Here is a 25,807-nt window from a genome sequence, read left to right as displayed (position 1 = left end):
CTCTCATCATTCCCTGGCTCCCCAATCATCCACTACTGCTCTCATCATTCCCTGGCTCCCCAATCATCCACTACTGCTCTCATCATTCTCTGCCTCCTCAATCATCCACTACTGCTCTCATCATTCCCTGGCTCCCCAATCATCCACTACTGCTCTCATCATTCTCTGCCTCACCAATCATCCACTACTGCTCTCATCATTCCCTGGCTCCCCAATCATCCACTACTGCTCTCATCATTCTCTGCCTCCCCAATCATCCACTACTGCTCTCATCATTCCCTGGCTCCCCAATCATCCACTACTGCTCTCATCATTCTCTGCCTCACCAATCATCCACTACTGCTCTCATCATTCTCTGGCTCCCCAATCATCCACTACTGCTCTCATCATTCTCTGCCTCCCCAATCATCCACTACTGCTATCATCATTCCCTGGCTCCCCAATCATCCATTACTGCTCTCATCATTCTCTGGCTCCCCAATCATCCACTACTGCTCTCATCATTCCCTGGCTCCCCAATCATCCACTACTGCTCTCATCATTCCCTGGCTCCCCAATCATCCACTACTGCTCTCATCATTCCCTGGCTCCCCAATCATCCACTACTGCTCTCATCATTCTCTGCCTCCCCAATCATCCACTACTGCTCTCATCATTCCCTGGCTCCCCAATCATCCACTACTGCTCTCATCATTCTCTGCCTCACCAATCATCCACTACTGCTCTCATCATTCCCTGGCTCCCCAATCATCCACTACTGCTCTCATCATTCTCTGCCTCCCCAATCATCCACTGCTGCTCTCATCATTCTCTGTTTCCCCAATCATCCACTACTGCTCTCATCATTCTCTGGCTCCGCAATCACCCACTACTGCTCTCATCATTCTCTGGTTCCCCAATCACCTACTACTGTTCTCATCATTCTCTGGCTCCCCAATCATCCACTACTGCTCTCATCATTCTCTGCCTCCCCAATCATCCACTACTGCTCTCATCATTCAATGCCTCCCCAATCATCCACTACTGCTCTCATCATTCTCTGCCTCCCCAATCATCCACTACTGCTCTCATAATTCCCTGGCTCCCCAATCATCCACTACTGCTCTCATCATTCTCTGCCTCCCCAATCATCCACTACTGCTCTCATCATTCTCTGGCTCACCAATCATCCACTCCTGCTCCCATCATCTTCTGGTTTGGAAGAGACCCCAAGACCACTGTTCCAGTACCATTCTCAAATGGGTCTGGTTTATTTACTTCTGTAACCAATAGGCTTTCCCACAGCTTCCAGAAGTGGCTAAAGTCTCTCCCCTGTTTCACATCGTACATCAAGAATGGATCCAATCCCACAGAAACTATAGTGGAACCATACTGCATTTCTATGTTCACTTCTGCAGTAACATAATACCTAGTATCCCAATGTATGCAAGTCACACCAACAGTGTTCCTCTTATGTTTTAAGGGTTTCACCAATTTTGCTTTGATAAGAGTAACCGGGCCACCAGAATCTAACAGAACCTCTACCCTGTTGCCCTCTATAGTGACTATACACATTTGCTTCTCTGTCTCGGCCTGTCAGTCTGCAGTGCAGGTAGCTGAGCAGAGAAAGACACTCTGCGATGTACATAAGCAGTATCACATTGCATAGGATCAGAGGTAAGTGAACAATCAGCAGCAATATGGCCCAAACCACCACACCAAAACCATTGGATCTTATTATTATTAAACCTTTTACGGGGTAGGAACCTTCCTGGCTCTGCTGGCCTACTTCCAGGTTCCAAACCCACAGTCTTTGATTCATTCCACTGCTGATCACCCTTCTACCCTGGAAGAGTCTTACCAGTGGTCCCTGAAGATTGCTGTTGTGGGACTAGGGCCTGGTGGGGTGCACTTATCAGTTCCTCAGATGTCATATACCTCTCAAAAATTTCATTGAATTAGTCTTCTGTTTTAGGGTCTGCATGGCTCACCCACTTGCACAGGATTGTAGGTAGGGGCCATAGCTATCAATCCATAACAACCCTTTCTATGATCTGTGGTCCTGTCAGAGACTCCGGCTGTAGCCACTTTGCGGTGAGATGGATGAGGTCATGCATTTGTGAACGGGGAGGGTTTTCTGTTTGGTATTCCCAGCAGTGAACTTGATGGGCATGAACAATACTGTGACTCCCAATCAATCAGTCAGGCACAAGTCAAAATAGGATTTTTGCAGTTCTCCAGACAGATTGGTGGCACAAACCTTCCCCACTGATCTTTAGGCTGACTCTCTCACCGAGCCGTTCTTCCAAAAGTGATTAGATAAGCTTCAACATCATCACTCGGGGTCATATTTTCCAGAAAGTGACTGGCCCATATGGAGCTAGAGTTAGTTAGAACGTCCATGGAAGTATCTCCAGACCGGGCTGCTAGTTCCTTAAGCTCCAGTTAAGGTCTGTGGATTTCCTCAGTAGTGGCTAGTTGCACCGGGGTAGCTTCCTGTTGATCTGAGGTAGCCTGCAGCAAAGACTTAATTATATCTTCCATGTTATCTTTGAGTGTAGGTGTGAAGCAGAATCTACATTCTCTAAGCATCTGCCGATGCCACCACTTGAATTTCACTGTATATAAATTGTTGTCCAAAACAACAGATTGGCGTCTGTCACTTTCAATTTTCAACATAAACTTTTCCTATTGCTGCAATTTTCATCGTGTTGCTCACATTCGCTTCTACTAATTGTGAGGAGATCAGGATAGGGGTGCTCTCTCCTGGGGTAGTTGGTCACCTCCAAACACAAAGCAGCAGCCAGGAAAACAGCACACCAGTCCAGGGTTTTCCTGTAATTTAGCCGTGGCTAGTTTTATTGTGCAGAACAAAAACAAAACCTAAAAATAAAGCCTAGCCGATCTGGGAACTAACTAAACATAATACACAATTGAGTCATATTATTATAAGCACCAGCTGATAGCCTGAGTATCCGCCGTGTGCAGCACGGACAGCAGTAAGACGGGCTGAACCATCATTTTACACATGTCTGGTAGCTCCCAGGTTTATTTTGACAGTGTAGCATGTCGGTCGGCCGTCATGCACCTTCATAGCCGACATTCACCTCTCACATCAGTGGCACGTGGTGCTCCACAGTTTCCATGTCTGTTATTTGCAATTCACAATACGCCTTCACCGCAGCAGCACACGGACAGGTCACACACTGCGCTGTGTCAGAGAACACCGCCACCCTTGGCCCAAAAGCCGATAATCATCCCTTTTTGAAACTCAGATAAATTGCATATAATTTTATTTCTCTAACGTCGTAAGTGGATGCTGGGGACTCCGTAAGGACCATGGGGAATAGACTGGCTCCGCAGGAGACTGGGCACTTTAAGAAAGATTTAGTACTATATCTGGTGTGCACTGGCTTCTCCCTCTATGCCCCTCCTCCAAACCTCAGTTAGAATCTGTGCCCGGACAGAGCAGAGGCACCTAGTGGGCTCTCCTGAGCCTGCTAGAAAAAGAAAGATATTTGTTAGGTTTTTTACTTTCAGTGAGCTCTGCTGGCAACAGACTCACTGCTACGAGGGACTGAGGGGAGAGAAGCAAGCCTGCATGCGTGCAGCCGGGTTGCGCTTCTAGGCTACTGGACACCATTAGCTCCAGAGGGATCGAACACTGGCGGTCCGTTCCCGGAGCCGCGCCGCCGTCCCCCTCACAGAGCCAGAAACACTGAAGTCCAGGAGAAGCAAGAAGACTTCGAAATCGGCGGCACGAAGACTCCGGTCTTCACTAAGGTAGCGCACAGCACCGCAGCTGTGCGCCATTGCTCCCCAGCACACTTACACACTCCGGTCACTGTAGGGTGCAGGGCGCTGGGGGGCGGGCGCTATGGGCAGCAATAAGATACCTTTGGGGACAAAAATACCCATATATACAGTCCTAGACTGTATATAGGGATACCCCCGCCATTTTTTTACACGGATTAAAGCGGGACAGAAGCCCGCCGCTGAGGGGGCGGGGCCTTCTTTTTGTTAGCACACCAGCGCCATTTTACTTCACAGTTCCGCTGGAAGCAAGCTCCCTGGGCTCTCCCCTGCAGTATCCAGGTACTCCAGGGGCAAAAAGAGAGGGGGGGCACATAAATTTAGGCGCAAAACGGTGATAATCAGCAGCTACAAGGTAAACACATATTGTAGTGTAAATCCCTGGGTTATATAGCGCTGTGGTGTGTGCTGGCATACTCTCTCTCTGTCTCTCCAAAGGGCCTTGTGGGGGACCTGTCTTCAAATAGAGCATCCCCTGTGTGTGTGGTGTGTCGGTACGCGTGTGTCGACATGTCTGAGGTAAAAGGCTCCTCTAAGGAGGTGATGGAGCGGATATGTGTGTGGGAGGGTGTCTCCGTCGACAACGCCGACACCTGTTTGGATATGTGTAAGTGCTGAGGTAAACTTATTGCACAAAAGGTTAGGGAACAGAAAGGAAATCTACCCTGGTCTGTCCCTACGTCACAGAGACCTTCAGAGTCTCTCTATGCTCACTATCCAAATTAACAAACACTGGTATCGACACAGAGTTTAACTCCACTGTCGACTACGATAATGCAAAGTTACAGCCAAGAGGGCTAAAAAATATTAAATATATGATTATTGGAATAAAAGATGATTTGCCTATCACTGATGACTCATCTGTCCCTGACACGAGAGTACACATGTTCAGGGGAAGAATGCTGAGGTAAATTTCCCTCCTCTCATGAGGAAAAAGAGCGGGAATCTCCAGACAGGAGACGGCAGCTTCCCACAAGAGAATTCTCAGGCTGTATCCTTTTCCCACTAGGGCCAGGATGTGTTGAGAATCTTCCCCTTGGGTGTCCTGTTTGCACTAGCTATTCTCAGGGATCCTGCAGATAGGGTGCACATTCTAGTATACTACCCAGACCGGCGATTGTGTCGGCATGGGTTTATAGCGCTGTGGCAGCGTGGACAGGTACCTTATAAGCAGAGATTGAGACCCTAGTATGCATATAAATATATTAAGTTGCTGTCTTAAGTGATAGATATATAATTATAAAGCATGCCCAAAGGGACATGAGTATACTGGGTCCTAGAGTCAAAGCTATGTTGATTTCCGCTTGACGTGTCCTGTAGAATATACATTGGACAGATGATGCCGACTTAAGAGGCACATGGAAGGCTGAGGATTGTGTGGAGAAAGGTTCTCGGGCCTGGTCTCCACAGCTATAGTGGGTAATTCTGCTAGTTTGCCCTATATTCCTGCACAGCCTAAGAAAGCACAACATTATTAAATGCAGCTTTCGAATAAAGAAACAAGAAAGTCTGAGGTGCGTCCTTTCTTGTCAGAGCCGGGGGCAGAGGAAAAGAAGCTGTACAACACAGCTAGTCCCCAGGAACAGAAGTCCTCCCCGGCCTCTACAAAAATCCACCGCATGTCGCTGGGGCTCCACAGGCGGAGCTAGGCCCGGTGGGGACACGTCTTCGTAAGTTCAGCCACAAGTGGGTTCACTCCCTGTTAGATCCCTGGGCAATAGAAATTGTGTCGCAGGAATACAGGCTGGACTGTGAGAAGATGCCTCCTCACCGATGGCCCGGCGGGCTTCCCCCCAAGAGAGGGAGCCAGTGTTCACTGCAATTCACAAATTGTATCTTCAACAGGTGGTGGTCAAGGGTCCCCTCCTTAAACAAGAGGGTGTTATTATTCGACCATGTTGTAATCCCGAAACCAGACGGTTCGGTTAGACCCATATTGAATTAAAATCCCTGAACACATACCTGAAAAGGTTCAAGTTCAAGATGGAATCGCTAAGAGCGATCATTGCAAGCCTGAAAAGGGGGAGACTTTATCGTGAATCGGGACATAAGGGATGCATACCTTCAGGTATTCATTTATCCACCTGATCAGGCGTACCTCAGAATTGCGATACGGGATTGTCATTACCAATTTCACCAAGGTATTGGCGGATATGATGGTGCTCCTGCGGAAGCAAGATGTCACTATTATCACATACTTGGATGATCTCCTCATAAAAACGAGATCAAGAGAGCAGTTGCTGGACAGCGTATCACTTTCTCTGGAAGTGAAACGGCGACACGACTGGATTCTATATATTCTGAAGTCGCAGTTGGTTCCTACAGCTCATCTGCCTCGCCTAGGCATGATCCTAGACACAGACCAGAAAATAAGATTTTACTCACCGGTAAATCTATTTCTCGTAGTCCGGAGTGGATGCTGGGAACTCCGAAAGGACCATTGGGAATAGCGGCTCCGCAGGAGACTGGGCACAACTAAAGAAAGCTTTAGGTCACCTGGTGTGCACTGGCTCCTCCCACTATGACCCTCCTCCAAGCCTCAGTTAGGACACTGTGCCCGGACGAGCTGACATAATAAGGAAGGATTTTGAATCCCGGGTAAGACTCATACCAGCCACACCAATCACACCGTATAACTCGTGATACTATACCCAGTTTACAGTATGAAAACAACTGAGCCTCTCAACAGATGGCTCAACAATAACCCTTTAGTTAACAATAACTATGTACAAGTATTGCAGACAATCCGCACTTGGGATGGGCGCCCAGCATCCACTACGGACTACGAGAAATAGATTTACTGGTGAGTAAAATCTTATTTTCTCTGGCGTCCTAGTGGATGCTGGGAACTCTGAAAGGACCATGGGGATTATACCAAAGCTCCCAAACGGGCGGGAGAATGCGGATGACTCTGCAGCACCGAATGAGAAAACTCCAGGTCCTCCTCAGCCAGGGTATCAATTTTGTAGAATTTAGCAAACGTGTTTGCCCCTGACCAAGTAGCAGCTCGGCAAAGATGTAAAGCCGAGACCCCTCGGGCAGCCGCCCAAGATGAGCCCACCTTCCTTGTGGAATGGGCTTTTTTGATTTAGGATGCGGCAGTCCAGCCGCAGAATGCGCCAGCTGAATTGTGCTACAAATCCAGCGAGCAATAGTCTGCTTAGAAGCAGGAGCACCCAGCTTGTTGGGTGCATACAGGATAAACAGCGAGTCAGTTTTCCTGACTCTAGCCGTCCTGGAAACTTTTTCAAGGCCCAGACTACGTCCAGTAGCTTGGAATCCTCCAAGTCCCCAGTAGCCGCAGGCACCACAATAGGTTGGTTCAAGTGAAAAGCTGATACCACCTTAGGGAGAAACTGGGGACGAGTCCTCAATTTCGCCCTATCCATATGGAAAATCAGATAAGTGCTTTTACATGACAAAGCCGCCAATTCTTACACACGCCTGGCCGAAGCCAAGGCCAATAACATGACCACTTTCCACGCGAGATATTTTAGATCCACGGTTTTAAGTGGCTCAAACCAATGTGATTTTAAGAAACTCAACACCACGTTGAGATCTCAAGATGCCACTGGAGGCACAAACGGGGCTGAATATGCAGCACCCCTTTCACAAACGTCTGAACTTCAGGTAGTGAAGCTAGTTCTTTCTGGAAGAAAATCGACAGAGCCGAGATCTGTACCTTAATGGAGCCTAACTTCAGGCCCGTAGTCACTCCTGCTTGTAGGAAGTGCAGAAATCGACCTAGTTGAAATTCCTCTGTTGGGGCCTTTTTGGCCTCACACCAAACAACATATTTCCGCCATATGCGGTGATAATGTTTTGCAGTTACATCATTCCTGGCTTTAATCAGCGTAGGAATGACTTCCTCCGGAATGCCCTTTTCCTTTAGGATCCGGCTTTCAACCGCCATGCCGTCAAACGCAGCCGCGGTAAGTCTTGGAACAGACAGGACCCCTGCTGCAGCAGGTCCTGTCTGAGTGGCAGAGGCCATGGGTCCTCTGATATAATTTCTTGAAGTTCTGGGTACCAAGCCCTTCTTGGTCAATCCGGAACCACGAGTATCGTTCTTACTCCTTTCCTTCTTATTATTATCTGTACCATTGGTATGAGAGGCAGAAGGGGGAACACATAAGCCGACTGGTACACCCACGGTGTCACTAGAGCGTCCACAGCTATTGCCTGAGGGTCTCTTGACCTGGCGCAATATTTCTCTAGTTTTTTTGTTTAAGCGGGACGCCATCATGGCCACCTGGGGTCTTTCCCAACGGTATACCATCAGTTGGAAGACTTCTGGATGAAGTCCCCACTCTCCCGGGTGGAGGTCGTGCCTGCTGAGGAAGTCTGCTTCCCAGTTATCCACTCCCGGAATGAACACTGCTGACAGTGCTAACACGTGATTTTTCACCCATAGGAGAATCCTTGTGGCTTTTGCCATCGCCATCCTGCTTCTTGTGCCGCCCTGTTGGTTTACATGGGCGACTGCCGTGATGTTGTCTGATTGGATCAGTACCGGCTGGTTTTGAAGCAGAATGTGTAGGGAAGTCTCCTGACTTGACCAAAGTCCCTGGAAGTTTCTTCCCTGTGCGACTGCCCCCCAGCCTCAAAGGCTGGCATCCATGGTCACCAGGACCTAGTCCTGTATGCCGAACCTGCGGCCCTCTTGAAGATGGGCACTCTGCAGCCACCACAGTAGAGATACCCCGGTCCTTGGAGACAGGGTTATCAGCCGATGCATCTGAAGATGTGATCCGGACCACTTGTCCAACAGGTCTCACTGAAAAGTTCTTGCATGGAACCTGCCGAATGGAATTGCTTCGTAGGTAGCTACCATTTTTCCCAGGACTCGCGTGCAATGATGCACCGATCCCTGTTTCAACTTCAGGAGGTCTCTGACTAGAGATGACAGCTCCTTGGCTTTCTCCTCCGGGAGAAACACTTTTTTCTGGTCTGTGTCCAGAACCATCCCCAGGAACAGTAGACGTGTCGTAGGAACCAGCTGTGACTTTGGACTGTTTAGAATCCAACCGTGCTGTTGTAGCACTTTCAGAGATAGTGCTACCCCGACTAACAACTGCTCCTTGGACCTCGCCTTTATAAGGAGATTGTCCAAGTACGGGATAATTAAAACTCCCTTTTTTCGAAGGAGTATCATCATTTCGGCCATTACCTTAGTAAACACCCTCGGTGCCATGTACAGTCCAAACTGCAGTGTCTGGACTTGGTAATGGCAATCCTGTACCACAAATCTGAGGTACTCCTGGCGAGGATGGTAAATGGGGACATGCAGGTAAGCATCCTTGATGTCCCGGGATACCATGTAATCCCCCTCGTCCAGGCTTGCAATAACCGCCCTGGGCGATTCCATCTTGAACTTGAATTTTTTTATGTATGTGTTCAAGGATTTTAAATCTAAAATGGGTCACACCGAACCATGCGGTTTCGGTACCCCAAACCGTGTGGAAAAGTAAACCCGTCCTTGTTGAAGTAGGGGCACCTTGAGTATTACCTGCTGGGAATACAGCTTATTAATTGCCTCTAGCACAGCCTCCCTGCCTGAGGGAGTTGTCGGCAAGGCATATTTGAGGAAACGGCGGGGGGGAGACATCTCGAATTCCAGCTTGTACCCCTGAAATACTACCTGAAAGAAACAGGGATCCACCTGTGAGCGAGCCCACTAATTGCTGAAATTTTTTGAGACGGCCCCCCACCGTACCTGGCTACACCTGTGGAGCCCCCCCGTCATGCTGTGGACTCAGAGGGAGCGGGAGAAGAATTTTGATTCTGGGAACAGGCTGACTGGTGCAGCTTTTACCTCTTCCCTTGTCTCTGTACAGAAAGGAAGCGCCTTTGACCCGCTTGCTTTTCTGAAGCCGAAAGGACTGTACCTGATAATACAGTGCTTTCTTAGTCTGTGAGGAAACCTGAGGTAAAAATATTTCTTCCCAGCTGTTGCTGTGGATACGAGGTCCCAGAGACCATCCCCAAATAATTCCTCACCCTTATAAGGCAGAATCTCTATGCGCCTTTTAAGTCAGCATCACCTGTCCAGCGACAGGTCTCTAATACCCTCCTGACAGAATGGACATTACATTCATTTTGGATGCCAGCCGGCAAAATATCCCTCTGTGCATCCCTCATATATAAGACGACATCTTTAATATGTTCTCATGTTAGCAAACTAGTATGCTTGACAGGGTCACCGACCACGCTGCAGCAGCACGATCTGCAGGTCTCAGTCTAGTACCTGAGTTTGTAAATACAGACTTCAGGATAGCCTCCTGCTTTTTATCAACAGGTACCTTCAAAGTGGCCGTTCCTAAAACGGCAGTGCCACCTTTTTTGACAACCGTGTGAGCGCCTTATCCACCCTAGGGGATATCTCCCAGCGTAACTTATCCTCTGGCAGGAAAGGGTACGCCATCAGTAACTTTTTAGAAATTACCAGTTTCTTAACGGGGGAACCCACGCTTTTCACACACTTCATTTATTCATCTGATGGGGGAACAAAACACTGCCTGCTTTTTCTCCCCAAACATAAAACCCATTTTTAGAGGTACTTGGGTTAATGTCAGAAATGTATAACACATTTTTTATTGCCGGGATCAAGTCACGGATGTTCCTAGTGGATTGTGTATATGTCTCAACCTTGTCGACACTGGAGTCAGACTCCGTGTCGACATCTGTGTCTGCCATCTGAGAGAGTGGGCGTTTTTGAGCCCCTGATGGCCTTTGAGACGCCTGGGCAGGCGCGGGCTGAGAAGCCGGCTGTCCCACAGCTGTTACGTCATCCACCCTTTTATGTAAGGAGTTGACACTGTCGGTTAATACCTTTCACCTATCCATCCACTCTGGTGTCGGCCCCACAGGGGGCGACATCACATTTATCGGCCTCTGCTCCGTCACCATATAAGCCTCCTCATCAAACATGTCGACACAGCCGTACCGACACACCGCACACACACAGGGAATGCTCTGACTGAGGACAGGACCCCACAAAGCCCTTTGGGGAGACAGAGAGAGAGTATGCCAGCACACACCAGAGCGCTATATAATGTGGGGATTAACACCATAACTGAGTGAATTTTCCACAATAGCTGCTTGTATATACAATATTGCGCCTAAATTTAGTGCCCCCCCTCTCTTTTTTTAACCCTTTGAGCCTGAAAACTACAGGGGAGAGCCTGGGGAGCTTTCTTCCAGCTGCACTGTGAAGAGAAAATGGCGCCAGTGTGTCTGAGGGAGATAGCTCCACCCCTTTTTCGCTGACTTTTCTCCCGCTTTTTTATGGATTCTGGCAGGGGTATTTATCACATATATAGCCTCTGGGGCTATATATTGTGATTGTTTTGCCAGCCAAGGTGTTTTTATTGCTTCTCAGGGCCCCCCCCAGCGCCCTGCACCCTCAGTGACCGGAGTGTGAAGTGTGTATGAGGAGCAATGGCGCACAGCTGCAGTGCAGTGCGCTACCTTGGTGAAGACTGATGTCTTCTGCCGCCGATTTTCCGGACCTCTTCTTGCTTCTGGCTCTGTAAGGGGGGCGGCGGCGCGGCTCCGGGACCGAACACCAAGGACGGGCCTGCGGTCGATCCCTCTGGAGCTAATGGTGTCCAGTAGCCTAAGAAGCCTAAGCTGGCTGCAAGCAGGCAGGTTCGCTTCTTCTCCCCTTAGTCCCTCGCTGCAGTGAGCCTGTTGCCAGCAGGTCTCACTGAAAATAAAAAACCTAATTCTATACTTTCTTTCTAGAAGCTCAGGAGAGCCCCTAGTGTGCATCCAACCTCGGCTGGGCACAAAATCTAACTGAGGCTTGGAGGAGGGTCATAGTGGGAGGAGCCAGTGCACACCAGGTGACCTAAAGCTTTCTTTAGTTGTGCCCAGTCTCCTGCGGAGCCGCTATTCCCCATGGTCCTTTCGGAGTTCCCAGCATCCACTAGGACGTCAGAGAAAAGGGTTTATCTCCCGATAGAGAGAGCTCAGGAGCTCATGACACTGGTCAGGAATCTATTGAAAACCAAAACAGGTGTCAGTGCATCACTGCACTCGAGTCCTGGGAAGGATGGTGGCATCATACGAGGCCATCCCCTTCGGCAGGTTCCATGCGAGGACCTTCCAATGGGACTTACTGGACAAGTGGTCCGGATAACATCTTCAGATGCATCGGTTAATCACCCTATCCCCCAGGGCCAGGGTGTATCTGCTGTGGTGGCTGCAGAGTGCTCACCTTCTCGAGGGCCGCAGATTCTGCATTCAGGACTGGGTCCTGGTGACCACGGATGCAAGCCTCCGAGGGTGGGGGGCAGTTACACAGGGAAGACATTTCCAAGATTTGTGGTCAAGTAAACAGACTTGCCTTCACATCAATATCCTGGAACTATTGGGCCATATACAACGCCCTAAGTCAAGCGGAGATCCTACTTCGCGACCAACCGGTTCTGATCCAGTCAGACCGGAGGGGTTCATGTAAACCGCCAAGGCGGCACATGGAGCAGGGTGACGAGGGTAGAAGCCACCAGAATTCTTTGCTGGGCGGAGAATCAAGTAAGCGCACTGTCAGCAGTGTTCATTCCGGGAGCGACCTCCACCCGGGAGAGTGGGGACTTCATCAGGAAGTCTTCACGCAGTTTGCAAATTGATAGGAACTGCCTCAGGTGGACTTGATGGCGTCTCACCTCAATAAAAAGCTAAAAAAGGTTTTACGCCAGGTCAAGGGACCCTCAGGCGATAGCTGTGGTCGCACTAGTAACACCGTGGGTGTTCCAGTTGGTCTAGGTATTCCCTCCTCTTCCTCTCATACCCAAGGGCTGAGAATTGTAATAAAAGGAGGAGGGAGTACAATATTCTTTGCTCCGGATTGGCCAAGAAGAACTTGGTACCCAGAACTACAAGAAATGATCTCAGAGGACCCGTGGCCTCTGCCTCTCAGACAGGACCTGTTGCAACAGGGCCCCTGTCTGTTCCAAGACTTACTGCAGCTGCGTTTGACGGCATGGCGGTTGAACGCCGGATCCTAGCGTAAAAGGGAATTCTAAGGGAAGTTATTCCTACGCTAATAAAGGCTAGGAAGGAGGTGACAGCCAAACATTATCACCGAATATGGTGAAAATATGTTGTTTGGTGTGAGGCCAGGAAGGCCCCTACAGAGGAATTTCAGCTTGGGTGATTCCTACACTTCCTGCAGGCAGGTGTGACTATGGGCCTTAAACTAGGATCCATAAAGGTCCAGATTTCGGCCCTATCCATTTTCTTTCAAAAAGAACTGGCTTCACTGCCTGAGGTTCAGACATTTGTTAAAGGAGTGCTGCATATTCAGCCCCTTTTTGTGCCACCAGTGGCACCGTGGGATCTCAATGTAGTTTTGGATTTCCTGAAATCTCACTGGTTTGAGCCACTTAAGACAGTGGAGCTCAAGTATCTCACTTGGAAAGTGGTCATGCTGTTGGCCCTGGCTTCGGCTAGGCGTGTGTCAGAATTGGCGGCTTTGTCATGTAAAAGCCCCTACCTGATTTTCCATGTAGATAGGGCAGAATTGCGGAACTGTCCGCAGTTTCTGCCGAAGGTGGTGTCATCTTTTCACCTGAACCAACTTATTGTGGTACCTGCGGCTACTCGTGACCTGGAGGACTCCAAGTTACTCGATGTAGTCCGGGCTTTGAAGGTTTATGTTTCTAGAACGGCTGGAGTCAGAAAGACTGACTCGCTGTTCATACTGTATGCACCCAACAAGCTGGGTGCTCCTACTTCAAAGCAAGCTATTGCTCGCTGGATCTGTAACACGATTCAGCAAGCTCATTCTGCGGCAGGATTGCCGCATCCAAGATCAGTAAAGGCCCATTCCACAAGGAAGATGGGCTCTTCTTGGGCGGCTGCCCGAGGGGTCTCGGCATTACAACTTTGCCGAGCAGCTATTTGGTTGGGTTCAAACACTTTTGCTAAGTTCTACAAGTTTTGTACCCTGGCTTAGGAGGATCTTGAGTTTGCTCATTAGGTGCTGCAGAGTCATCCGCACTTTCCCGCCCGTTTGGGAGCTTTGGTATAATCCCCATGGTCCTTACGGAGTCCCAAGCATCCACTTAGGACGTTAGAGAAAATAAGATTTTACTCACCGGTAAATCTATTTCTCGTAGTCCGTAGTGGATGCTGGGCGCCCGTACCAAGTGCGGATTTTCTGCAATACGTGTATATAGTTATTGCGTAATACAGGATTTTGGTTATGAGCCATCTGTTCAGTTAGGCTCGGTTATGTTCATACTGTTAACTGGGTAAGTTTATCACAAGTTGTACGGTGTGATTGGTGTGGCTGGAATGAATTTTACCCTGGGTTCCAAATCCTTTCCTTATTATGTCAGCTCTTCCGGGCACAGTTTCCTTAACTGAGGTCTGGAGGAGGGGCATAGAGGGAGGAGCCAGTGCACACCAGATATAGTACTAAATCTTTCTTAAAGTGCCCAGTCTCGTGCGGAGCCTGTCTATTCCCCATGGTCCTTACGGAGTCCCCAGCATCCACTACGGGCTACGAGAAATAGATTTACCGGTGAGTAAAATCTTATTTTTATTGTTATTTGGGTCATATAGGGTGAAATACTGACTGATATTAAGGCAGAAGATATGGAGGGAGAAGAAGAGACGTATGTGACTGATATAAAGGCAGAAGATATAGAGGGAGAAGAAGAGACGTATGTGATTAATATAAAGGCAGAAGATATAGAGGGAGAAGAAGAGACGGATGTGACTGATATAAAGGCAGAAGATATAGAGGGAGAAGAAGAGACGTATGTGAGGGCTGATCAGCAGTGTAAGGATGAGGAGATCCCTACAGATATCAGCACAGGTGAGTAATAAACACTTATTACAGAAAAGAGTCACATATTCTCCTTTCTCAGTCACTACAGCAATCTCTTATCCTACACCCTCCTCTGTCAGTACAAACTAATTAGGAAAATGTATCTGCCCAGTAGGGGAGTCAGGAGGCATCAGCCCCTATTATACTCCAACTCTTCCCTCACATCATGTCACTGTGTGTTACCAGCCCAGATATCTGACCAGTCTCCTACCCACACTCTCTGGTGTATCTCATACATCAGGAGACATCACCCCTATTATACTCCTGCTCTTCCGCTCACATCATGTCACTGTGTGTTACCAGCCCAGAGATCTGACCAGTCTCCTCCCCACACTCTCTGGTGTATCTCATACATCAGCAGCCATCAGCCCCTATTATACTCCTGCTCTCCCCCTCACATCATGTCACTGACCAGCCCAGAGATTTGACTAGTCTTCTCCCCACACTCTTTGGTGTATCTCATACATCAGCAGCCATCAGCCCCTGTTATACTCCTGCTCTTCCCTTCACATCATGTCACTTTGTGTTACCAGCCCAGAGATATGACCAGTCTCCTCCCCACACTCTCTGGTGTATCTCATACATCAGGAGCCATCAGCCCCTATTATACTCCTGCTCTCCCCCTCACATCATGTCACTGTGTATTACCAGCCCAGAGATCTGACCAGTCTCCTCCCCACACTCTCTGGTGTATCTCATACATCAGGAGGCATCAGCCCCTATTATACTCCTTCTCTCCTCCTCACATCATGTCACTGTGTGTTACCAGCCCAGATATCTGACCAGTCTCCTCCCCACACTCTCTGGTGTTTCTCATACATCAGGAGCCATCAGCCCCTATTATACTCCTGCTCTCTCCCTCACATCATGTCACTGTGTATTACCAGCCCAGAGATCTGACCAGTCTCCTCCCCACACTCTGTGGTGTATCTCATACATCAGGAGCCATCAGCCCCTATTATACTCCTGCTCTCCTCTCACATCATGTCACTGTGTGTTACCAGCCCAGAGATCTGACCAGTCTCCTCCCCACACTCTGTGGTATATCTATACAGAAGAGTTATGGTGTGTAAGTAGCAGTGTGATCAGTAAGATGACTGGCACTAGGACGGTGTCACATCCGTGTCACAGTGACTTATTACATCACGCTTGTTATGCACACCAGTGCCTGCAGGAATGTACTGGTGTCTGAACGGAGAGGGATGCAAAACAAATGAACTCACAGACAGACTGGGGAATATGACATTACGTACACAGAAGGTGATAGGGTAACAAAATAAACACAAAGTGAACAGAGAAGCCCGGAGGCTAAGAAACTGGGTGTCTCCCTAGTATTAGGAATGCTCAGATGTAAAGAAGCGAGATGTTGTGTTTTAATACGTAGAGAACCCGAAATGCTGTTGCTAAGGGCAACAGCAAAACCCTAAAGGGTTACCAACGGGTGTGGCAGTAAACTCCTTGGTCAGAGATGGAATAATAGACTCAAGGAGAGTCTCCACAATCCTAGTCCTCACTTGCAGTGCACAGGTTCAGCTTACTGCCACTAAACTGACACCTGAACACCTTGCACAGTGAGAAAAGGATTTTGGCAGGCAAGTCTGAGAATACAGCCGCAAACTTGCTAAGTTCACAGAGTAGCAAAAGAACCCCAGCAAGTTAAACGACTGACTCCAGTCTTACTGCTAGGTCTGGATTGGCAGAGTGTAGTACCAAATCCCAAGGCCTATTTGCAGTAAGCAACAAACAAATACAAAGTTACACAGTACTGGCTAACTTTCAGAAACTGACTAACCAACAAAGATTCAGCAGCATCTGCTTAACCTGAGAAGAGGGTTTATAAAGCAGGTGCTGTCCACGCCCCACTCAGACCTCACAGACTGTGAGCACAAAAACCAGCACCGGATCCCCTGCCGTGCACAGAGCCTGTAACCACTGCACAGCAAAAGACCCGAACCGGAGTATCAGCTGCGCTCAGGTTACTCCGCTAGCACTTGTCTCCCGGTTGCCATGACGACGTGGCAGCACAGGGCAGGAGACCCTAACAGTACCCCCCCTCTGACGAGGGGTCAAAGAACCCCTACCACCAGGTTTATCGGGGAACTGCGAGAAGAAAGAGCGTATCAGTCTGGGGGCATGAAGATCACAACTGCGCACCCACGACCGCTCCTCCGGGCCATACCCCTTCCAGTGCACCAAAAATGACAGCCAACCCCGAACCATCTTGGAGTCAAGAATCCTTTCAACAACAAACTCCCTCTGGCCACGTATCAGAAGAGGAGAAGGTCTTCCACTGGAAGAAGGATTACTAACCGCCAGTTTTAAAAGGGAACAATGAAATGTTTTATTGATACCCAAAGAACGGGGCAGATCTAACTGAAATGCCACCGGATTGATAACCCTGGTGATCTTATAAGGGCCGATGAACCGGGGGCCTAACTTATGAGATGGCTGTCTCAACTTCAAATTCTTGGTAGACAACCAGACGAAGTCTCCTAATTTGAAGCTGCATGGTCTTTTCCGTTTGTCAAAAACCCTTTTGGTCACTAATGACACAGACACAAGGGCTTTCTTCACTTTCCTCCAAATACCTCTAAGGACCGAAACCACAGAGGAACCACACCAGGCGTGGAATCCAGGGGGTCAAAAGAATTGGCCTTAGGATGATGCCCATACACACAAAGGAAGGGAGAGATCCCTGTAGCAGAGTGAGCCGCGTTGTTATAGGCAAACTCCGCCATGGACAGATGAGCAACCCAGTCAGTCTGACACTTGGAGACATAACACCTGAGGAACTGCTCCAAGGACTGGTTCACCCTTTCAGTCTGCCCATTAGACTGCGGATGGTAGCCTGACGACAAGCTGACAGAAATCTGGAGATCGGAACAAAATGCCCTCCAGAATTTGGCCACAAACTGGGATCCGCGGTCAGAGACCACATCAAGTGGTAACCCGTGGAGGCGCACAACATGCAGCATAAATAATTCAGACAGGCGACTGGCCGATGGCAGCCCAACCAGTGGAACGAAGTGCGCCATCTTCGAAAACCTGTCAACGACAACCCAGATGGCTGTCATTCCCGAGGATTTGGGCAAGTCCACCACAAAATCCATTGAAATGTGGGTCCATGGCTTAGATGGAATAGAGAGTGGATGTAATGGGCCAACAGGAACCCCTCTAGGAGTCTTATTTCGGGCACAGATGTCACTTGCCCGAACCCACTGATCCACATCCTTAGCCACCGAGGGCCACCACACCGCCCTAGATAGCAACTCCCGAGTTCTGGCAATACCCGGGTGACCTGCCGACTTCTTGGCATGGAATTCCAGGAACACTCGCTGTCTTAACCTAGGAGGCACAAACAAAAGACCTACCGGAAGGTCTGGAGGAGCCTGCTCCTGTGCTCTAAGGACTAATGACAAGAGGTCCTGGGTAATGCCCACTTTAATACATGATGGGGACACAATGGGCAATGGCTCCTCGGTGGTCTCCTGGATTGGAGCAAAACTCCGCGAAAGCGCATCAGCCTTGATGTTTTTTGACCCAGGGCGATATGTTATCAAAAAATTAAAGCGAGCAAAAAACAAAGCCCATCGTGCCTGCCTGGCATTGAGACGCTTCGCTGACTCTAAATATGCCAAATTCTTATGGTCGTGAGAATTGAGACCACAAACTTAGCCCCCTCAAGCCAGTGTCTCCACTCCTCGAGTGCATCCTTAATAGCCAACAATTCCCGGTTACCCACGTCATAATTCATCTCGGCAGGTGAAAATTTACGGGAAAAGTAAGCACAGGGATGAAGGCGATTATCAGACACTCCCATCTGAGAGAGCACTGCCCCAATACCCATCTCAGAGGCATCCACCTCCACCACAAAAGGACGCTCTGGATCTGGGTGTCGCAGCACCTTGGCCGAGACAAATGCCCTTTTGAGATGGGCAAAAGCCGCTTTGGCATCACAAGACCAGTGAGCAACATCCGCCCCTTTCTTAGTGAGTGCCACCAAGGGCGCCACTATAGACGAAAATCTAGCGGTAAATCGTCTATAAAAAATTGCAAAGCCCAGGAAACGCTGAAGCGCCTTCAAACTAGTGGGCTGCACCCAATCCAGGACTGCCTGTACCTTGGAACCCTCCATTTGGAAACCTTCTGGGGAGATAATATATCCTAGAAATGCGATTTGCTGAACTTCAAATTCGCACTTCTCCAGCTTCGCCCCAAGCCGGTGGTCTCTGAGTTTCTGGAGGACTAAGCGTACATGCTTCCGATGTTCCTCCAGGGAATGGGAGAAGATTAGGATGTCATCTAAGTATACAACTAAGAATCTATCCAAATATTCCCTGAGCACATCGTTCATGAAATCCTGGAAGACTGCCGGGGCATTACAGAGCCCAAAAGGCATCACCAAATATTCATAATGCCCTGAGTGGGTATTAAAGGCAGTCTTCCATTCACCCCCCTCTTTTATTCGGATTAGATTGTACGCACCGCGTAGGTCAATCTTAGAAAAAATGGTGGCAGTACGAAGCTGGTCAAACAAGACCGAAATGAGAGGCAGTGGGTATGAGTTTTTAATCGTGATACGGTTCAATTCCCTGAAGTCAATGCAGGGTCGCAACGAACCGTCCTTTTTACCCACAGAGAAGAACCCTGACCCAACTGGAGACTGTGAAGGTCTGATAAATCCCTTAGCCAAGTTCTCCTGAATGTACTCTGCCATAGCCTGAGTCTCAGGACGTGACAGGGAGTACAACCTGCTCTTGGGAAGCTTAGCATTCGGCAACAAATCAATGGCACAGTCATAGGGGCGATGGGGAGGTAGTACCTCTGCAACTTTTTTGGAGAACACGTCCGCAAAATCTGCATAACATCCTGGCAATCCTGGCAAACTTAGCTGCAAAAGCCTGACTGGAAGGCTCAAGCAACTCCTGAAACAATCCGTACCCCAACTAAGAATCTCCCCAGAGACCCAGTCAAATTGAGGATTGTGGGCTCTTAACCAGGGTAACCCCAACACCAATGGGGCAAAAGTACAGACAGTCACATAAAAGGACAATTTTTCAGAGTGTGTGGCTCCAATAAACAAAGAATTCTGGCTAGTGCAAGAGGTAATTTTACCCTGGGATAATGGTTCCCCGTTTAACCCACAGATCTCAATTTCCGATGCCAGGGGTACTAAGGGAACAGAGTGTTTCAGGGCGAATTGGCGGTCCATAAAAACCCCGTCGGCCCCACTGTCCACAAAGGCCTCAGTCTTGACAGTTTGACCGAGGATCTTCAAGGTCATCGGAATGATAAGTCTTCTTGGGAAATTCTGACTTCTGGCCTGACAGGATATTTCCCATCACCCTCAGGCCCTGAGGTTTTCTGCCTTCTCTGGGCATGATACTACCACATGACCTTTATTCCCACAGTACAAACACAACCCCTGCTGTCTTCTCACGCGAGGAGAGGCGGGTAGCCACAATCTGCATAGGCTCCTCGGAAAGTTCCTCAGAGTCTGAGGTTCCCTTGGGAAAGAAGGAAACCTCGATCTCCCTTTCAAGCCTACGCTCCCTCAGCCGTCTATCCACCCGGATGGAAAACTGCATGAGGTGATCCAAGTTATCAGGCAAGGGATATTGTACCAGTTGGTCTTTTATCTGGTTAGAAAGACCTCTTCGGTACTGGTGTCTCAGGGCTGGATCATTCCACTGGGTATCATGGGCCAACCTCCGAAACTCCGTACAGTAAACCTCAACTGGCCTTCGCCCTTGCTTAAGGATCGAAATCTGAGCCTCGGCTGAGGCCGTCTTGTCAGGGTCATCATACAACATGCCCAGTGCCGTAAAAAAAGCATCAACACTTTTAAGCGACGGACAGTCAGGCTGCAACCCATATGCCCAGACCTGTGGGTCTCCTTGTAGCAAGGAAATCACTATGCCCACCCGCTGAATCTCCGACCCAGAAGACTGAGGCCTAAGCTGGAAATATAGCTTGCAGCTCTCCTTGAAACAAAAGAACTGCGAGCGATCTCCAGAAAAACGATCCGGGAGATTTACTTTCGGCTCCTTAACCCCTGAAGGTGCTGCTGCTGCAGGAGCTCCGCCAGTGGCCTGGGAGGTGTGTATTTTAATGGACAAATCATTAAATTGTCGAGTCAAGACCTGCACCTGATCGACCACCTGTTGCAAAGTATTTTGAGGGGTATGCTCCATATTCCCACAAAATTTCAACAGGAGTATTGGGCTGCTGAATATGTTATGCACACCAGTGCCTGCAGGAATGTACTGGTGTCTGAACGGAGAGGGATGCTAAACAAATGAACTCACAGACATACTGGGGAATATGACATTACGTACACAGAAGGTGATAGGGTAACAAAATAAACACAAAGTGAACAGAGAAGCCCAGAGGCTAAGAAACTGGGTGTCTCCCTAGTATTAGGAATGCTCAGATGTAAAGAAGCGAGATGTTGTGTTTTAATACGTAGAGAACCTACTAAGGGCAACAGAAACTACTAAGGGCAACAGCAAAACCCTAAAGGGTTACCAACGGGTGTGGCAGTAAACTCCTTGGTCAGAGATGGAATAATAGACTCAAGGAGAGTCTCCACAATCCTAGTCCTCACTTGCAGTGCACAGGTTCAGCTTACTGCCACTAAACTGACACCTGAACACCTTGCACAGTGAGAAAGGATTTTGGCAGGCAAGTCTGAGAATACAGCCGCAAACTTGCTAAGTTCACAGAGTAGCAAAAGAACCCCAGCAAGTTAAACGACTGACTCCAGTCTTACTGCTAGGTCTGGATTGGCAGAGTGTAGTACCAAATCCCAAGGCCTATTTGCAGTAAGCAACAAATACAAAGTTACACAGTACTGGCTAACTTTCAGAAACTGACTAACCAACAAAGATTCAGCAGCATCTGCTTAACCTGAGAAGAGGGTTTATAAAGCAGGTGCTGTCCACGCCCCACTCAGACCTCACAGACTGTGAGCACAAAAACCAGCACCGGATCCCCTGCCGTGCACAGAGCCTGTAACCACTGCACAGCAAAAGACCCGAACCGGAGTATCAGCTGCGCTCAGGTTACTCCGCTAGCACTTGTCTCCCGGTTGCCATGACGACGTGGCAGCACAGGGCAGGAGACCCTAACAACGCTCTGCTGGACATGACACTTGTATTACTAAGTGTGAGCAGATCAAGTGCAAACATTCATATTCATTATCACAAGCAGCAAACGAGTTTGGCCGGTGTAACATACACAATGTGTAATCACTCATTTCTATCCTTACATTTCCACAATTTCTTTTACTATCTGTTACCATGTTATTGCATCATTATAATGAGATGCACACTATTAGGACACATGGATTACATACACGATTTACTAAATACCTGTATGTTATGAGGGAACATGTTCTGAAGTAACTAAAGCAAGTACCAATAACCTGTCGTATTAATAGAGGAAAATCTATGATCTCTCAAATGTCTATGTGATAGGTAGCACGCCCAACGCATTCCGCATTAGGGTGTACTAACCACAGGCCTATGGGAATAGGGGTGACATCAATTAATGACGCCTGTGCTGTGGGATACTAAGTTATCTAAATTATTTCTACCAGATGGACGCAATACAAGAAATACCTCTGAGGAACGTCTTGATTGTAAATTAGAAGATAAGAACATCACACGAGGTTCTCCAGAAGAAAATTGCATTACCCTAAATATACATCCAGTACCTCACAGTGCAGATATATCATCTGATCCCTCTGTTCCTGAGGAATGTTCTCCTGGTAACTCACATATTGCTGCACATAGTACAGACCATATCAGTGATGCAGTCAGTTCCTCTTCTGAGCGGGGGAAATGTTTTACAAATAAATCAGCTGCTGTTAGACATGAGAGAGGTCACACAGGTGAGAGGCCATTTCTATGTTCTGTGTGTGAGAAATGTTTTACACGGAAATCAAATCTCGTTATACATCAGAGAATTCACACAGGTGAGAGGCAATTTTCATGTCCTGAGTGTGGTAAATGTTTTACACGGAAATCAAATCTTGTTACACATCAGAGAAGTCACATAGGCGAGAGGCTATTTCCATGTTCTGAGTGTGAGAAATGTTTTACACGGAAATCAAGTCTTGTTAAACACAATAGAATTCACACAGGTGAGAAACCATTTCCATGTTCTGAGTGTGGGAAATTGTTTATACAGAAATCATATCTTGTTGAACATCAAAGAATTCACACAGGTGAGAGGCCATTTTCATGCTCTGAGTGTGGGAAATGTTTTACAAAGAAAGAACATCTTGTTAAACATAAGAGAAGTCACACAGGTGAGAAGCCATTTTCATGCTCTGAGTGTGGGAAATGTTTTACACAGAAATTTCAACTTGTAAGACACTGTAAATGTCACGCGGATGATAAACCATTTTCCTGTTTTGACTGTGGGAAATGTTTTACACAGAGAGCACATCTTGTTACACATCAGAGAAATCACACAGGTGAGAAACCATTTAGATGTTCTGAGTGTGGGAAATGTTTTACTCTTAAATCAGTTCTTGTTTTACATGAGAGAATTCACAGGGATGAGAAGCCGTTTTCATGTTCTGAGTGTGAGAAATGTTTTACACAAAAATCAGTTCTAATTAAACATCAGAGAAGTCACACAGGTGAGAAGCCGTTTTCATGTTCTGAGTGTGGGAAATGTTTTACACAAAAATCAATTCTAACTAAACATCAGAGAATTCACACAGGTGAGAATCTATTTTCATGTTCTGAGTGTGGGAAATGTTTTATAAGGAAACCATCTCTTGTTTCACATCAAAAAAGTCACACAGGTGAGAACCCATTTTCATGTTCTGAGTGTGAGAAATGTTTTACACGTAAGTCAGATCTTGTTATACATCAGAGAATTCACACAGGTGAGAATCTATTATCGTGCTCTGAGTGTGAGAAATTCTTTACAAAGAAATCACAATTGAGTAGGCACCAGAGAAGTCACACAGGTGAGAAACCATTTCTATGTTATGAGTGTGGGAAATGTTTTGCACACAAATCAAATCTTATTAAACATCAGAGACGTCACATAGGTGAGAACCCGTGTAAGACATCAGAAAGTCATAGTTGAATTTCCTCTAGCTGGTAGACATGAAACTGTTGCAAACGGAAAACAAAGAGAATAGAGGTAATGGTGGCGCTGGCAGGCCTGTGTGTGTGTGCACCCTGGTAAGGAGGTAGCCGGCCTCCTCAAAAGACAAGACAATTAAGGAAAATTACCAGGTGGGCGCTCAATAACAATTGATGGACACAACAATAAAAAAGAAACCAATTTATTACATAAATTGACAACATATAACACATAAAAAAGAAAATAAACAAGACCACAATACAATAATTATATAAAACTGAGGTTCCGGTAACCTCTAGATTGAACAATAGGTTAAAACTAATGAAATGTACTCAGAAGGCAGTCGCAATACCTGGGTATTAAAAGGTAATTCTTTGATAGCTTTTAGCTATATTTCGTTACTTGCCCAGATGTAGGAAACACAAGAATACTTGCCACAATCGTGCATGTAGGTGTCCTCAGAATATATATTAGGTTCCGATTAGGAAAGAGTTCATCGCTTGCCAATTTAAATATGAGCGGTGCAAATATAGACAGTTGTAAAATAGCTGTTACTCACAGACTGGACAGTTTTTCCTTTACTGTACCGCAATGGTATCAATGTGTGTGGCCGCTCTCTATCACCCTGTGCACGGGTGAGACATCCGTCAGCGGCAGGACTCGTCAGCGGCGTAGTCCGTCTGTAGCGTAAGCGGAAAGCCGCTCTCTCCTCCGGCAAAATGTGAGTGCACCGGTACAGCGTGCTCCACCCCCAGTACTGGTGGAATAGTGCTCACCAAGGTAGAACGCAAGGCATTCCCGGTATGGTCCAGGGGATTAGGTAAAGCAGTCACGCTGGAGATATAACAAATGCCGGCAATTGTTTGGATGAACTACTGGGAGGACACACTCCAATTCTTGTGGGCAATGAGGTATTGGGGCTCCTTCTCTCTGTACCCTCAACACGTTTCTCCGCACCCCAGGCTGCTTCTTCAAGAGGCAGAGTGTTCTACTCGGAGCATTAATTCTCACTCTTTTATACCTTGTAGGTTCTAATTAGTGAGAACAGGTGTATATGAAATTTCAACAGGTGCATTCTCAGTTGCACTTTCATATAGTAATGTTTAACTTAGAGTACTGAAAGTGGTCCATATTAAATCAATAACAGTAATTAACATTTAAAGGAACTAAATAGTAACATGCCAGTGATATACACTAACGAATTTATTGCGATGTGGACAGAATAAGATGCTTTATAATTTCTAATCATGAAACTGTATATTAAATGATTTTGATAAAAAGCAAGATCATATTACTACATTCTTTATCACATATTAATTTCTACATTGGACAGATCGCTCATGATTAAATTAGTTTTATTTTTATTTATATTTATATTTTTATTTCTATTTGTGTTTATATTTTTATTTTTACATATGAATAAATGTGGTACAAAAATCTGAAACTCTATATCTTTACACATACATTCACAATATATTTTTTAGTCTAAACAAAGTGGAGAACTCTGTCACTACATAGTTCTTCCTAACACATATATTTTTAGGGCTTTGCCATGGATTAATCTAAATAATTTCCCACTAGGGCAGCCCAATTGGAGGGTGCATAAATAATCGTATAGACTATTATAGACTATCGTATAGACTATCATATCGACTGGTGCCCAAGAGCGCGAGTGTTAGGAAGAACTATGTAGTGACAGAGTTCTCCACTTTGTTTAGACTAAAAAATATATTGTGAATGTATGTGTAAAGATATAGAGTTTCAGATTTTTGTACCACATTTATTCATATGTAAAAATAAAAATATAAACACAAATAGAAATATAAATAAAAATAAAACTAATTTAATCATGAGCGATCTGTCCAATGTAGAAATTAATATGTGATAAAGAATGTAGTAATATGATCTTGCTTTTTATCAAAATCAATTAATATACAGTTTCATGATTAGAAATTATAAAGCATCTTATTCTGTCCGCATCGCAATAAATTCGTTAGTGTATATCACTGGCATGTTACTATTTAGTTCCTTTAAATGTTAATTACTGTTATTGATTTAATATGGACC

General features: G+C 47.0%; 1 protein-coding gene across 2 annotated transcripts in view; it reads left to right on the top strand.

The window, feature by feature from the left end:
* Positions 1–25,807, top strand: part of LOC134983582 (zinc finger protein 883-like) — a 246,888-nt gene that overhangs the window by 28,918 nt on the left and 192,163 nt on the right. Inside the window, exons 6-7 of one of the 2 annotated variants that reach the window (XM_063949244.1) lie at positions 14,365–14,620; positions 22,233–23,894. The exons of the other annotated variant lie outside the window; for it this stretch is intronic. Of the exons in view, the coding sequence (XP_063805314.1) occupies positions 14,365–14,620; positions 22,233–23,740 (1,764 nt within the window). The 3' untranslated portion in view covers positions 23,741–23,894. Of the gene's footprint in view, positions 1–14,364; positions 14,621–22,232; positions 23,895–25,807 lie in introns of those variants that run through there. 2 annotated transcript variants of the gene reach the window in all.

This window comes from Pseudophryne corroboree, assembly GCF_028390025.1.
Source record: "Pseudophryne corroboree isolate aPseCor3 chromosome 3 unlocalized genomic scaffold, aPseCor3.hap2 SUPER_3_unloc_19, whole genome shotgun sequence".
Classification (NCBI taxonomy): domain Eukaryota; kingdom Metazoa; phylum Chordata; class Amphibia; order Anura; family Myobatrachidae; genus Pseudophryne; species Pseudophryne corroboree.
This window is presented reverse-complemented; position numbering and strand designations above follow the sequence as displayed.